The sequence below is a fragment of the Botryllus schlosseri genome, chromosome 2 (assembly GCF_051294905.1).
Source record: "Botryllus schlosseri isolate E-star chromosome 2, Bs_hap1, whole genome shotgun sequence".
In the NCBI taxonomy this organism is placed as follows: domain Eukaryota; kingdom Metazoa; phylum Chordata; class Ascidiacea; order Stolidobranchia; family Styelidae; genus Botryllus; species Botryllus schlosseri.
In genome coordinates, this window is record NC_137237.1 from 15518994 (window position 1) to 15535631 (window position 16638).

At 41.1% G+C, this 16638-nt stretch overlaps 1 protein-coding gene across 1 annotated transcript; it reads right to left on the minus strand.

The window, feature by feature from the left end:
* Nucleotides 1-3334: 3334 nt before the first annotated feature.
* Nucleotides 3335-9803, minus strand: LOC145433804 (uncharacterized). Its single transcript, XM_080311060.1, has 5 exons — nt 9657-9803; nt 8650-8869; nt 7638-7780; nt 5155-6470; nt 3335-3896 (listed from the first exon to the last, which is right to left on the minus strand). The coding sequence occupies exons 1-4, from the start codon at nt 9662-9664 to the stop codon at nt 5774-5776; spliced, it is 1068 nt and encodes a 355-aa protein (XP_080167186.1). The 5' UTR covers nt 9665-9803; the 3' UTR covers nt 3335-3896; nt 5155-5773.
* Between the last annotated feature and the right edge of the window lie 6835 nt (nt 9804-16638).

The window sequence follows — 16638 nt, forward strand, 5'->3', positions numbered from 1 at the left end:
TGTTATTGGCTCATTCTGGTTGCGTATGAGGACGCACAGCCTATGACAATATTGGAATAAAATCGATCGGTCTGAAGCCCTGCATCTAATTTACGGATTTACCGATGCTTGGTTGAGCGAGTGATCACTCAAGACGGGTGTGACGAGACAAGCGTGAAATGCTCATTGAGACTGACATTTGATTATTTTAGAGGCAGATGATGGTGAAGTCTGCTTTAACGAGCGAATTGTGTCAACAACAGTTGTAAATTCTTTGCTCTGACTATTTTCATATTGATGGGTGGCCCCAAGCGACCGTAACGGGAAACGACTACCAACACGTCAGGATATAGGTTACCCGAAAACGCGGGGCCATGTAAGTTTGATGAGAATTTCAGAACCACCATATCGATCCGTCTGTCTACTGATTGTCATGTTGCTGTTCGGCGGTCTCTCGTACGCAGCTTGTAGTGCACCAGACCCTGGCAGCGATAAGCACCACTCGACTTAGCACTATCAATCGATAATATTCGTCAGGTTGCTCATTTGAGTTGTAGCCGATGCTCAGCAATTCAATTTTACTGAGAACGTTGCTTTAAAAATCATAGTTCTTTCTAATGTGAGTATCATGGTCATGTCGATTGGTCATCGAGTGAAAAAACGTGATTGAATTGACTTTTGGAAGGTTTGCTGATTAGGTTTTTCATTATAGCGATGGTGCGAACCCCTGAAAGGTTCTAAGTGAACGCGAACGTGAACATGAACCTTGATATCACGTGTCGTCCTATTGCTAATCTCAATCCCATGTTTATGCAAAGTAGACCTAATATATTAATGCACACGATACCCATATCGACGGCTCGAGCGTCGAGCCACATTATGCCACAATGCTGAAGTACAGGCTGATTTTTTTAGCATCACCAAATGTTCAACTGGAACAATCGAATGCTATAATAATTCCATAGAATCAATATCTTCAGCAGCTTTGCTAACGATCTCGACGAGAACTTCCAAGGGTTTATACGCTTACGCATTCGGACTTAACAATGTATTCTTAAGGCGTGGTCAGACTATTGATACATTGATATTGATGAAAGTGGAAAACCGGTTTCTATACAGTAATTACCTCAAAAACAAGTCATACAGTAGTCAGCACCTAGGATTGCATTTAAAACAAAAAATCTATTTAAAACAAACATGTATAAAACAAGGCCCTTGTTTAAATCCTGTTTTTTATTGTTTTATGTTGTTATTATTTTATCAGTCATAACGTCACGAATATTCAATTGTGACATCATAGTCGACTAACATTCACAATTGAAAATATCGGGTAAATATAGCTCCCTTGACAAAATAGGCTTCCAACCCCTGTCATATACGCAGCAAAAATATTCTTAACCAGGACTACATCGTCATGCAGCATTTTTACGGTCGGCGGTCATCATCATCAGAACATTTCATTCCGTACCAATGATCTATATCTATACGTACGATAGCTGTTGAGTCGACTATTTCGAGGGTTCCAACCATTCCACATCGTCAGCTATTTCGGGATGTAATCGTCCGTAGGCTCATACTATGTTTTTTGGAATGTATTTACACAATTATGGCAAAATTGAACTACTTAAAAAACACAATTTCTTTTAAAACGTATTTTTTAAACAACCATTTGTTTTAAATGCAACCCTATCGACAATTCAACACCCATTCGGAAGGATTTGGTTTTTATGATACAATAAACATATCAAATCAAGATAGATTCCGCAATCTTGCTAGATTTTATACATTAGCTAACGATATGTTCTATATATCAATTTCGCTCATGCAAATAATTGATCGGTTTGTTGATTAAGCACAATTCCCTGACTACCTATATACATGTAGAATATTTCGTTCTCGCTATTGTGTGATTGCGGGCAAAGCAGAGAGTCACTTAATATTCACAAACGAAAATTGCGGGTATGGTGCATGCTCGCTTGACATCGCGAACTTCCATATTTCTGAGGTTTACACACCGAACGCGAACCTCACGTTCACACCATCCCTCTTTTCAGAATTCCTGAAGGCAGAAGAAGTAATCCATGCCTATGATTGATCTCAGAGCGATGTAGACGAAGTAACATAACGTGGTTCCGCTCTTCGAAAACAGGACATCATTATAAGTTACTGCAGGGCCGTAACTGCTGCACCCCAAACCCCCAATTGGGGTGGGCCCGAGCTCGAAGGGCGCCAAAATTATAAATTATTTCGTAAAGTAATATAAATTATAGAGTAATTTTCGGATATTTATGGAACTTTATTCAACTTTTCGTCGCGATGACAATGACGTTTCGGCTAACTACTCTGCGTAATGTGCTGCCAAAAATCTCGGCGGTGAGAAACCCTCGAGCCAAAAGAACCGCCTCATGTTGGCAGAAAGACTTTGATTTTGTTCGCACATTGCACGGGGAGACGGCAATAGTCTGCTAGCCCACCGTTACCCTCTGAGAACAAGAACAGAACACTATTGTTGTGATCACGTACGACGTAGAGGAGGGCTTCGCCCCCAGAAGTTTGGTTTATCACCCTATGGCATGACGAAGTGATTTTCGGTCTTGAGTTACTGCATGCTTCGTGCTTATACCGCAGAAACGGACAACTTATTTCTTTGCTACACTTTTAGTATAATTTTTTCCGTTAGGTGATGAACGAGATACGTTATTAAATGTGGGTTATCAATTCGTAAACCAAGTAGCGCGGCGTGGCTCGGATGAAGCAGCGCACTAAGCACAATCGATCACTTGCGGTGTTTGCAGTCAATCAAGTTTTAATAGTATTTGCATCATGTCAAAACATCGCATGGACGCGTTACACTGAAAAATACTTACCGCATGTTTTTCAAGCACCACAAGCGAATATTGTCAAGGCAAAGAAGAGCTGCGTTTATTATGAGATCGACTCACTCAGGCCGAAGCTCATCAAAAACCACTAACGGGTGCATGATCAGACGAAAACGCCGTTACATTCAATTCGAATTGTGACGAATCAAATTCACCATCAGGTGGTCATGATATCAAATGATCCTTCTTTTTTAGGCAAATCTATTTAGCATATTACACGGATGTGTGAATTTGCTGGGGAGCAAGTATGGCAATCTTCTGCAAAGAGACTCCCGATACTACAAATTATTAAACCCTAGTGCAGGGGTGTCAAACATACGGCCCGTGGGCCGCATCCGTCCAGCCAGACGATTTCATCCGGCCCGCGAAGTCATTCTGAGTAGATTGGAAAATGCTTGTATTATCCACTACATTTCTAACTGAGGTTGAAATTTTTAGTATGAAATACTTCAATCAAACAGACAGACAGACAGACAGACAGAAAATGTCGAGCATGTTCAATGTTCATAGGCAACATATAACCACCCGACAGTGGTATAGTTGTTTCACTCTACTCTACAAGTCGGCGACATTGACACCAAATTCCAGGAAGGCAAAAATTGCACACTGAATTTTTAGTTTTGTGGAAAAATTTATCGAAGATTAGTTATTCACACAAGCGAAAACGCCAGTGCAAACCCGCTATATGCGGCTTAAATGAAGAATATTACACAAAAAATGTATTACAAATAACCGTGATCGCAGTGCTGCATTAGCCTACTTCCGACTCAAAAGTTCCCTGCCTTCTGAGAAACCCGTGTCGCGATTTCATTATAGCCTGATGAACCAAATTCCAACGACCGCGTTTACGGTTAATATCTCTTGTATTGCTCAGAACGCACACGCAAGGCTGAAGGCAGAGTACGACAAAAATAAAGGGAGCATTGAAGTATGCCAACTTATATCGCCGTTAGAGCCGCTGTTTTAGTGGTTTGTAAATGTCTGCAACCGGTCAGTCATCGTATTTGTCAATTCCGTTGATTGTAAACAACGGTGTTGCTAGAATAGAACCAGTGTTGCCAACTCCGGATGGAAGAAAATCGCTAAAACTGGTGTCAAAAATCGCTAGATGGCGCTAAATATTGAGAAAAAAGCGCTAAAAAATAGCGCTAAATCTGCAAAAGGTGCTAAAGGTGGTAAATTGAACCATTATATCGATATATTCTTCTCAGCTATATTTTACTCGTCTGGGGCCAAAGTCACTTATCATATTTCTAGTTCATAATACGTAATAGTCATATCTAAGCGGGACAAAACGGCAGTGCATTTCGATAGCAGATCGCTTTGCGCAACGATCGCTATGCGTTAACAGTGAACACACTGAACACTGACCAGGTTTGCAGGCATAACCGCTCAGTATATCAGCGTGCCTTACTCGATGCGTCCGTGAATACTTGATGCGATGTACCGTGGTCCGTGGTTATGCGCTTGACTTCTTCTCTAAACTGTGTTGGAGTTGGCCTACTTCAACACGACATGCGACTTGACACACGTGTACACGACATGCGACTTGACCCGACACAACACGACATTGAAACGGCTATAAGTAGAGACCTTAAGAAAATAATCCGAGGACCGACCCGGTGTATGAAATATAATTAATCTGGTCTTAAACGAATGACCAGATATTGGACCGACCTCAAAACAGCCCCCAAAGCCTGGAAATCGGCATTGATAAGAACAATCGCTGGACGGACGAAGTTGGTCATCGTTATGTTCATTGTGTTGCGGCGGTGCCATTGTTGGAGCAATAATGCCGGTTTTCAGACTTTGAGCTCTGTTTCGGGGTGCATGGTTCCATTGTCCGGACGAGATTTTATTTTGTATTTTCGAAATCACTGCGAGTCTGCGACAACATCTTTCGATCATGGCCATTGGCCAATTATATCAAATTTCAGCGTTCAGGTCGCCAGATGTAGCACTGCCAACTATGCTACTTTTAGATTACTCAGCAAGAAGAGACACTGTTTGGCCATGCGTAACCGCCAGGAGTTGCGTATCTACTACTATCTATCAGTAGGTAGTAATCAATAATTATATATCATCGGAGTCCGCACTCTGGTGACCGGTATAGCCAATGCAGTCGTCAGCCAGAACTGATCTTTAGTGGTTATTTTCGGTAAAAAAGCGCTAAATAATCGCTAAATACTTTTTCAAAAATCGCTAGATTTATCGCGAGGCGCTAGATCCATATTTTTTGGCGCTAAACCGGATGAAAAATCGCTAGATCTAGCGCGAAAATCGCTAAATTGGCAACACTGAATAGAACCCCTATGGTTCGTATGCGTAATAAAATCCTTGATAATAAAGTATTCAAGTACAAAACATGGGCATGGATTTCGAGGAAACATTATCGAATCATTTGACTGGTGCGGCTCTCCAGCGACCTGAAGGTTTGAATCCGGCCCGCAACGCTAGTGTATCCAACTGCTCAATGCCAATCCAATGTCAACAGATAACGTATTTTGCTGATTAGTGAAGTGATTAGTGTTCTATTGATGATGAAGGCAGATGTTGCTATATGAGTTGCATGGTATTATTCTGTCTAAGTTCGCACTACAGAAACAATACGAAAACCATTACACACGAACACAATTGGATGATGTCAAAAGGGCGAAATTGCGGATACTGATATCAATGTATCGCGAGACACTTGATGTTTATAGCAACAAAAAGGTTACTGTGTTAAATATACACTAGTACCGCAGCACACAAATCATCGTCAGGTAATGCGTTTCATCCGGAATCGTTAGCGAATTCAGTTGATTACATGGGATACCGTTTCGACTCTGAAGACCAGACGACAAAACCCGGATGGTTGCCATCACGAATTGAAGATCAAAAGCTATACTACACTGTGTGCACAAAACGAAGCGCTAAACGCAAATATTCTCAAAATTTGTATTAACACGGAGCAGCGTTGACATTTCGATGTCCTTCTCTTTTCTACCGTCATCAAGTAGGCCCACACGCTCAGTCATGCAAGGAATTAACCTCGGTATCTGCCTTGTAGCTGTCGAATTACTGTAGGGCAACTCCATGACCATGGCGGTTACAGTGGTAGGAAGTTCGCTTTCGCAGCACCCGTCTCGGTATGACGTTTCCGTGATTTTAGTGAAACCGTTACTTTTATGGAAATGCGAAGACCGAAAGCTGTGGCTTATCGCGAATAGAGCGGTTGGTGACGGACGCCGTGATAGGTTTGCTTCATCATTTGCAGTCTGCAACGTCGAAAAATCCGGTATCACAGGCGCTCTGTGAGATAGTACCGAGAAACTATGCAGCAGCTTCACGAGCAGACTCGGAGCGCTGTTCGCTTCGCTTTCGAACAACCCGGATAGTCTGCGAGTCAAGGCTTCGAACGGGATTTGATCGGCGGCGCTGTAAGTCGGAGTGGCGTTGAATGTGGCGTTGTGTTGGTTTTGTAGTAGCTGGAGACATTTCTTGTAAGATACGGTACCCCAGCCTTTGGATGCGTAGTAAGGGTTGATGCCGCATAAGATTCCGTTCCACATCGGTATCCTGCTTCGGCAAATTCGTTTTGTGATGTTCTCGTATTCCCATTCCTCGTAGCTATAGTAAAAGAAGAATTTGTTAAAAACTTCGGCGAAGTCGAAACTCAATTGCAGGTGTGCAACGTTCCACCATGGTACGCTATCTCGGAACTTTGATAACGATTTGATTTGTGATTTTGGAAGAACGCTAAGTAAAGCATTTTGAAATGCTGAAATTGATTTCAGTTTCAAATTATTGTTGTTTATCAAAATAAGCTATTCGCCCGTGCCCAACAACACTATTCTGCACTAGCAGAAACGGCTTCGGCGTTGTACTAACGCATGGTTATTATTCGTCACAATTACTATTACTCCTATCATCGTACGTACGGTGTACTGTAAGTAATGCGATCGCGGCTTGTCAGTTGGCACTAGATTTCCCTGCTCTGGATATTCTTGTTAACTCACTGCAAAATGCTGCGGACAACGAGGCATTTTCAGGAAAACACTAAATTAGATTAGAATTAGAATTAAAGCATAGGACCATTTCACAAATTAGATTAGAATTAGAATTAGAGCATACAAACATTTCATAAATTAGATTAGAATTAGATTACTGGCATTTCGCTCTAATTTAGTGAAATTAGACAACTAGAATTATCTAGTTGTCCAAGTCTGCCCGTACGCCTGCTAGATTTTTTTACATTAGACAACGATGTATTCTTTTATTCTGTATGTCAATTTCACTGTGTTTGTTTGAATATGCATCATTCGCCGACTTCCCATATGTAGTGTATTTCGTTCTTGGTGTTGTGTTATTACGGGTCAAGCTCACGGCAGAGTGTCACTAAATATCCACAAACGGAAAGCTGACTATTTCGAGTGAGCTTTTGTAACAAATCAAGTAAAATATTTGAGATTGCCAAGGTGCATGCTCGTTTATTGTTGATTTTTTATGCTGCTAGCGCCATGCATAGAGTGGTCCGAAGTTGAAATGAAAAGGATGTCGACAAAAGTTGTTATAATGACGTCAAAAATTTTAATATATGAAAAAGGTTCACAGTGCAGAACCTACCAAGGTTCGTTTGTGAACGTGAGCCTCTAAATTTCTGAGATTCACACACAGAACGTGAACGTGAACCTCACGTTCACACCGTCCCTAGTTTCAACTATGGTGCGTGTCCGAATATCGCATGAGGATCGAAGCCGAAGTTTAATGCTAAAACAAATCCAGCAAAGGACGCACCGTTTAATTCTGTTAAAACTCTCTTCATCAATTTTCCTCAATTCGTATCTTTCGTAAGCGTCGTAAAACTCTTCATCCTTTGCGCACTCCCATCCCCCGCGAGATGAAGGCGGAACGAATAAAACCCCACCGATGATGACCCCCTGAAAACGATTTCACAGATAAAGCGATGTTCGAACCGCAAGCGATCGCTCATCGACTATTATTTCCGAAAATCGAACCGATTTATTCAAGGTCAAGCGTGAAGGCGAGGTATATTTCTATCTGATCGTGAGTCACTTCGAGCGCGCGTCAAATTTCAATTATATCGTGTAATTATTTCTACGGAATCGCACAGATAAAATCGCCTCGAACCGGACTCATGTAACGCCCACCCGTAATAACCATATCCAAACAAGGGTCGATAAGATAATTATATATATGCCTGCGTGATGCATAAATGCAACACGAAAAATAATCCAGAGGTGGTCAAAGTTTCCAGCGCTAGTATTCAAGCAGAAATAGAAGTAACTCGAAAATAGTAGAGATTTCGAAGTGGAAGTATAAACAGCGATCTCTAAGACATGTCGAAACGACTTCAAATGACTTTCGCAATGACAGGATGCATCTTCGCGACTGATGGACTGATGGACTACACATCTCAAATGGGTCCGGTTTCAGTTCTAGAAAATCTTTTCATTTTATTCAGTTTCTGGTGCATAGGGTTGTTTTGCATAGGACACTTTTTATGACAATTTTACTCATAATATTAATGCAAGCATACGTCAAAACTACTTTCTGCATAATAAAATCCGAAGTGTAACAAGTAATTAGTTTAATCTAAAAAAGAAGAAGTGGAAGTAGTCCAAAATATATCTACTTGGGTAAGTATTGTAAGTACGCAAATGCTACTTGAGAACTCCAAGAAAGTAGAAGTAATTCGTTACCCATATCCAAACCAATAACCATATCCAAACAAGGCGCGACTGTATAAATGCATAAATGCCACGCGAATAATAATAAATGACACCACCTTCTGGGAGCTGTCCGATACTTTGATACATATGGGAAGCGATTTCCCGCGGCGAACTGTCACTTCGTAGACTGCGTCCAAATAGCTCCTCAGAAACGCCGGCCTTGTCGCGTCATTCCTGATGAGACGCAGGTAGAGAGGGTATCGCATGAACGCTTGCACCCAGCATTCTCTCAAGTCCTTCCATTCTTCCTCCAGACACAGAGCGACTGTAACTTCCCTGAAACGGTTTCGTTGTCATCACCATGCTGTATTCTGATGAACAATGTTTGTAAAATTCCAAGTAGCTTAAAAGAGTTCACCCGCATTATTCACATTTTTGCACCATCAACCTGAATTCATATTGCTCGCGTGTATATTACATAAATGGTATCTAAATCAAGATTAACCCTACCGGTTAAATTCGGGCTTAGATTCAACTGTCGACCGCCCTTAAAATGAGAAATATGTATGGTATAAGTTAATCAAATCTGCAGATATTGTCCTGCGTCTTGCTTCACCGAGCGAGACAGTGTAATGGTTATGCGTCCAGCTTCTCGAGCGGTAGGTCGTGGGTTCGATCCCCGGCCGGGTCATACCAAAGACTCGAAAATTGGTATCCGCAGCTATCCTGCTAGGCGCTCAGCAATCACGTATAGCATGGAGGAGAAAAAAAACGGATGACCTCATGGGCCGGTATCGCAACTCCGTCGTCAAAAGCATCTCGATGGTGCAGGCGAAAAAGAATATCATATCTCTCTCTTTCTCTCACCAATTTATAAATGACTGTATGGTTAGGATAACACTTTTGGATCCGGCATAAATCTATGGTGATGAATTATGAGTGTTTGTGATCCAGAGGAACTGGCTGAGATGACTTTGGATTCATCAGTGACTCGTTATATGAGTTATGAATACAAAATGATCAACAACTGTAGACCTGGGCCAAGGGTTTATGACCAATTTTTCGACATCGCGTCCACCCAAAAAGTTTTCCTAGTACTACCAAATAACCACTATATCCTTACCTTTCCATTCTCGCCTTCAGGTGATGAAAATATTAGTCTATACTTTGCTTCCTTACCAAATCTCTCTATGATATTATTCTTCCATCGCACATAGTATCCTATTCCAAACAATATTATCACATAAGCGGTTTAAACAGCGCGACGCGAGTCGTATTTATATACAATCGCGAATATAGCCACCCTTTTTCGATATGTCAAATCGTTGCTCGAGTTCAAAAAGTCTCTTGTACAGAATAAAAAAATAAACAACGCTGTAAGTATTTAATTCAAATCGCGAAGAATCGGCTGCATTCTGTATACACGGCCACTTATTGATGTGAGACTCTCTCAAAGCATATTTACCGCCTAATAAAATACAATACAGCATGAGCAATCGTATATGAATGTAAACCCCCCAATTCCGATGTGTAAAATTTCATTTTATCAAAGTCCATATGATTGTATTTTCGTAAAATCCACTTTGATGAATAGGGTGAGTGTGCGTGCTTGCTTGCGGCCGGTGCATCCCTAACACTTTATATCTACAGCAAATAAACCCACGGATATCAGGAGTGTTCAATTGTTCATCAGTGACACTTCTGTAAGTCATCACACCAGCCTGTAATTACACCAATTTGGTGCTTCAATGGCGAAGAATGAGGCTAATGATATACGGGACCCTCAAAATTTCCATATATTTCAGACTTCAGAGATGATCTTTAGACATTCTTTTGTGGCAATCAATTAACAATCCTAGTCGTGTCATAAACTCTTCCAATTTATATCGTACTATTTTGACGGATAGAGGCGAAAGAATAGATCTCCTCATTATATACATGCAGAATTATTGCTACGAAACGTCCCTCGCCCAGGGAGCCTTTAGAATTAACGTGTAGGTCTGCGATCTATGTGCTTTGAAAGTAAGTGATATGTATATTCTCGATTCGACTAGCTCGCTCCACTGGAAATGGGATCTCTATACACGGGCAAAAACATCAGAACCGCCCACCACTTTGACGGAAGACACTATACATGTATTATAGTGATAAGGTGTAATCAGATACAGTAGACAATTCCATTGAATCTGTTATCGTAGCAACACGTAAACTCATCACCTCTAACAATCTCTTTTCCCACCACAATACCAGCAGGGAAATTTATGTTATATGCTGGCAATGCATAATCTGCTTGCCATTGACCGGGCACGAAGAGAGACGAATTCTTTTTATATTTCAATAGCATATTCTATTCATGAAATCCATTTTTGACTTTTTCGAAGGATTACATCCCAATTTCTGCCCCGGTCGTAACGTGATTTGTCTATTATTTATTTGATTGATTAGAAAATAATCATCTTAAAAATATTTAATTTCCCAGAGCAAATCACCGTAGACATTAACTGGATACTCTCTAAATGCCACAATCGTAATAGCAAGGCAAGTTGCGAAATAGATTATCGAGCCAGCTGACCGCAAATTATCTGCAATATGGTTATGTACTCGGAAACTATGCAACAATCGAGCGTTTTCGCAGAAAACGTGAGAAAGCTCGCTCAAAAAAACAATAATAATGAGTTTTTATTTATATATAGCACAGACAATTAAGGGACATATCCATTATTAATTTTCTACCTTGCGAAAATTATTTATCCGCTGATATGCTGGCTATTCCGGATTTTTGAGAAAGGCAATGTAGCCAAAGCTTGACTAAAAGGTTCGTACACTAAATACATCACTACTGTCTTTTTCATCTCAATCAAATGAAAGAAAAAGAATTTAGGATGGCCTCTCGAATTCTGATGAATCGTTTTAGGAATTGAAAACAAAAATGACTTGCGAACACACTGAAAGTTCTCACTTATAGCATCGGCGTTGCTATGCATTAATTTTTACTAGTATCATTTCATGCACCGTGCTCTCAGTATCAACTACTGGCGTCGTCGTAAATTGCTATAAAACCTTGACCCGGGAAAGATATTGCGCTCCAGAGTGAATTGATCACAACATCTAATATACCAACGACATATTCCGAGCAAATGCGTCAACCAGAAACTAATTGATGACATCAGAAGTGAATTTAGTCGTTGTTAAACGGCAGATTTGTTGGCATACGGGGTTCAAATTTCATTCCACGTAAGCTTCGTGTAAAGAAATTTGAATTTTTTAAAACCGCGTCAGATACAGGATGAGGGTCGGATAAACCCTTGGCGACCTTTTTTCAAATTGATGTTGATTTTTCTGTCGCGTTTCGCCCGTAGTCATACGGATAACCTTGCGATAAGAATACGTCGTTACACGCCCTTTACGTATCGAGATAATAGTCGGTCAGGATCCTATTTCGTAAAAGAGAAGTTCAGTTTGGTCTGTTGACAAAATTAACTAACTACGGAAGTGGCCAAGGGACAGTGCAGTCAAATTCGATCAAAGAATGCTGTCAACCCCGAGTCTTCAATTAAACACGAAGTAACTGGCGAACAATGTGAACACTGAACAGTCTAAACACGTATGAGCCCTACGAGACAATTAGTATCAGAGAATAGGCAAAGGAAACAATCGGTAACAAGACACTGTTGCATCCGAATAAATCATCAGTACGCAAATCAAGAATCTAAAAGTTATACTGAGCAGTTGAATTTTAATTTACATTTTGATACCACAAATAAAATTGCATCCACGGATGGCTCACTATTTTTCTGCACGACGATACTTCATTGTTTTCGATCTGCGCAAGAGTCGATCAACTGATTCGAATATCCTTGTCGAAGTTTGTTGGTTTGTGGTATTCATGGTGTTTGTCGACTACTATGGTCATTTACACCAGGCCAATTTCCTTCATTTCTATTCCGTAGATGCTGACTAGTAGCACGGCCTACTTCTAGGCTTTTATAAGACAACGTTTACTCGAATGAAATGGCTAGGAGGAACCTAGATAAACCTCTAACGATTAGGTAGGAGTTCTGGCGTCGACCTTGGCCGCACTCAAACAACCCATTGGTGTTGCAGCTGTGGATTATACCACTGCGCTATCTCGCCACGCTTTGTCGAAGTGAAAGAAAGTATATATGTGACCAATATGAACATGAACTTGCGACCTAAATGTCATGGAGTATTGTTAGCCAGCCCGAATCGGACTGAAATCTTTGGTATCAAACGTAAATGGCGCCATGTAAATGTCCATCTTCCTCTGCACACGAATATTGACTTACGGCTTGTTCTGTGTCAACCCTGATATCGTTAAACAGTTAATATAATCAGATATATCATTAGAATATGTAATGCATTGTCTGCTGTAGTAGCATGGCGGATGATATTCGCGAAATAAACCCTCGCGTGAATTATGTAACAAACAAACAAACAAACATTGTAATGATATAGCGCGTTTTAGACCAAGTACACCAGCCTATTTGGTTTCCGCAGGCACAGCTTTCAGGAAGACTGTTACTCAACATTTCGTTGACCTTGTGGTCTTATTCGCGAGCGAATTGTGGTGTCGCTTTTACGTTCGAGGCCGTGTAATTTCGGCGGCGATTTTCCGATAACATTTTCCGCGGCGGGAGTCACACAGGTTTCTTTCCGGTCGTGTATATACAAACATAGCGCGGGGCGACCGTGACGCTCCACAGAAGCCATTGAAGTCGTAGACGGACTCTATGCACGAAAGCACCTCTGCTTTCCTCAATTCAATAATTTCAGATACGAATCCTGTTCCGGATATGACATGCAAATCCGCGTCCGAATCCACAGTAAATTTCGTATCCTGTCCAAATCGCAGTTTGCATCCCGTGGTGGCTGAAGTTTTCTAAAAAAGTTGCATGAAAACTGTGAATTATTAGAAATTCCATTTCCAAGTCCAGTTCCTGTGTTAATTCGGTCAAAATCGTTCCTGTCAAACCAACCCAAATCCAAATCCAAGCTCGTCTCTCTTGTGCAACAGCCTGCTTTTCCATTCCGCGAGCCTTGTCGCCGCGAGAGAATAACTTGCATGCGGGATTCCGTAAATCTTGTAATCATTATCGTATTAAATGTCGACGGTTTGATGTCGCCGGCTTATTCGGTTTCGCGGGCAATTTTGCGCGACCGTCAACAAAAGAACACTAAATTACGGATTCGGGTTGATCGCAGAAGGCCAAATTGAGCGAATTTTCGTTCCGTTTAGGAATGTCATTTGACTCCATCCACAACCTTATCGGACATAATCCTGCCTTATCATATTTGACAGAGTGTATTTGGGTGCATCACGTGTAGCACGTAATTCCCACGATGGTCTCGTAGTATAGAAACATAGAATCTAATAAAAGTGGATCGGTTCCTAATTCCTCGCGAATAGACTGATGCATCGCATCTAGCAAATCTTATGATACCGCGGCAAATGTATCCATCCTGTTTAATACCAGAATGTAACATTGCAGCAATCGTATGTGCGCAGAGCATGCCTCAATGCACACATTGTACAGTTCACAGATTACACCATCCATGTGCGATTATAAATCCAAACACGGATATCATTTCAGTTTCTAATAGTAGCACTGGCTTATGAATTTAAGGATATAATAGGCGTCGGCATCATGTTACGCATGATACTATGCGTTATTCATTAAAACTACGTGTCTAAATCTCAACAATTCCATGACTTATTATTTTAAACATTTAGTAGGAGCGTTAAACATGAGAAGATATACCACTGATCCAAGGTGGAGAGATAGTGTAGAGGTATATATAATCCACAACTGCAATACCAATAGGTTGCGGGTTCAAGTCCGACTGAGGTCGATTCCGGAATCCCTTCCCTAAGTATTGGAGGTTTATCTATAGGCTCCTCCTCGCCATCCGATCTGCCTTCAAAAGTCTAGAAGTCGGCTGCGCTACAAGTCGACAGATATGGAATCTTAATAAAGGAACGTCGGTCTGGTGTTAATAGCCATTGTGTGCAACCGATCCCAAAACATGATAAACCGCTGGCGAAATGTTCAATTCGGTTTCAATGAGAGACAAACGTTGGGTAATATATACGTGATTACGCATGCGATGTGTGTAAATGCAGCCTCCAACCACATTTCCGAAGTAGGGTGTTATTTTCCATTAATACAAGCTGATACGATCGAACATTACCGAGACGCCTTACCAGTGCAATGGGAGTTCACAAGAAGTCTGGAAAATAATCCATGACAGTTGACAGCCGTCAAGTATACATCGTACAATAAACATCATTCATGTCGATTTGAGTGATTTGGTTGGCATGGAGACACCTTTACCGCCGAGGCCGGTAATGACTTTCCCCCCGACTGACCCGAAGCTTTCACGCCGTCACGATTCGATGTCGATGACTGCATCAGTGCATAACTCTAACTATCGCAAGTACAGAATCGAACAAGGCCAAAATACCGATAATCCGATGCTGTAGGTACTCGGAGAACTTCTCCTCGAACGATTCACATGTTGTTTCGCTATGAAATTGTTAGCCGTCGGTGACTTGGTGTATGGGCTACGTCTCAATCACAACGCAACTCGACGCGCCTGTCACGAGTTGGCGCATAACAGAGAATGGATTACATTCGGAACGGATTTCTTGGCAGCCACCAACCGGGAGCACGTGTAGAAACCGATTACACACGACACAGGTGAGTGGTAAGTCGTCCACAGATATCTATGGATATAAATATCAGTATATACAGATATCAGATATATCAATAGCCAATGCAGAACAGCATTTATACAACATCTGAATGGGTGAAAACCGCGATACTCATGGTGGCGCTAAAGCATTATTACAATACAAATCCGATGAACTATACCTATCAATTTGTGTGGCTTTCCGAATCGCTTCCGCGAAGCTGTTGGCCGTACGCACGCTGGCGGCAGGCGTATCCACAGGGCACAAATGGCATGATTTCCCGAAATGCAAAATTTTGATCATTGCCACCCCATTACATCCGTGGTGTCGCAGTGATAATAAAATGACTTACCGTAGGTCCATTCAACAGTAGGGGTGTTCAAAAATGACTATTTTTTCTCATATTGTACTGGCTACTTGATAAAATTGTTAGGTTACCTAATTTAAGTTTACACACCAAATTTGCTTCAATTGCAGCCAGTAGCCGCATTGCTACAGGAGAAGAAAGTTTATATTTATTATATAAAAATAAACAAACACATATTTCAAAATTTCCTGTTCACCCCATGAAAGTGTTAGGTTGTCTATAGAAACGACGTTCACCAAATTTGGTTCAATTCCAACCAATGGAAGCGGAGTTATTGCCGTCGAAAAATTTGGATTATCAATAAAATAGTATTTACGGTGACCAATTCCTTAATGATTTATGGTAACTGTGTCCACCGTAAATACTATTTTATTCAAATCCAAATTTTTTCGAGAGGGGCCGTTCACACTTCCATATGTGTACCTTGGAGTCGACTTTTATCAAAATACACCAGCCAGGAGTTCGTGTACCACCTGGGAATAGTGCATAGAACGCTCTCTCATTCGAAATTTCATGCTGGTGACCTCATATTTTGTGATACTATTGTTGATGTACAATGTTCTCTCCAATTCTCTACTAGTTGCTGACGATTACCCCTGACGAGTGTCAGCCGAAAATATTCGGGCTCATTTCAATATGAATATACTATTCAATTATATATTAAATAGAAACTTTCTTCTGTAGCAATGCGGCTACTGGCTGGAATTGAACCAAATTTCGTGTGTAGGCTTAAATTAGGTAACCTAACAATTTTATCAAGTAGCCAGTACAATTTGAGAAAAAAAGTCATTATTGAACATCCCTATTCAACAGTCCCACTACACAGGCCCAATTCAGTGCAAATGTTTCATAAGGTCGTATGTATCAGAATGTTAATACTCAGCAATCGGCGTACAGGCGGGACCCATATCCCAACAGTAGGGCTGGGCAAAATCGAGTACCAGAGTGATTCGATTCTGATTCACGTATTACGCTTCGAGTCGAGTATCACTCATTATGACGTCACACCAGAATATCCTGTGTTGA

Bases quoted from the DNA above. Each gene is read 5' to 3' on its own strand.
- LOC145433804 (XM_080311060.1), bottom strand. The intron at 7,781-8,649 runs GTGGTGTCATTT...AATCGTTTTCAG, and splicing joins TATCGGACAGCTCCCAGAAG to GGGGTCATCATCGGTGGGGT. The intron at 6,471-7,637 runs GTGCGTCCTTTG...CTTTTACTATAG, and splicing joins AGTTTTAACAGAATTAAACG to CTACGAGGAATGGGAATACG.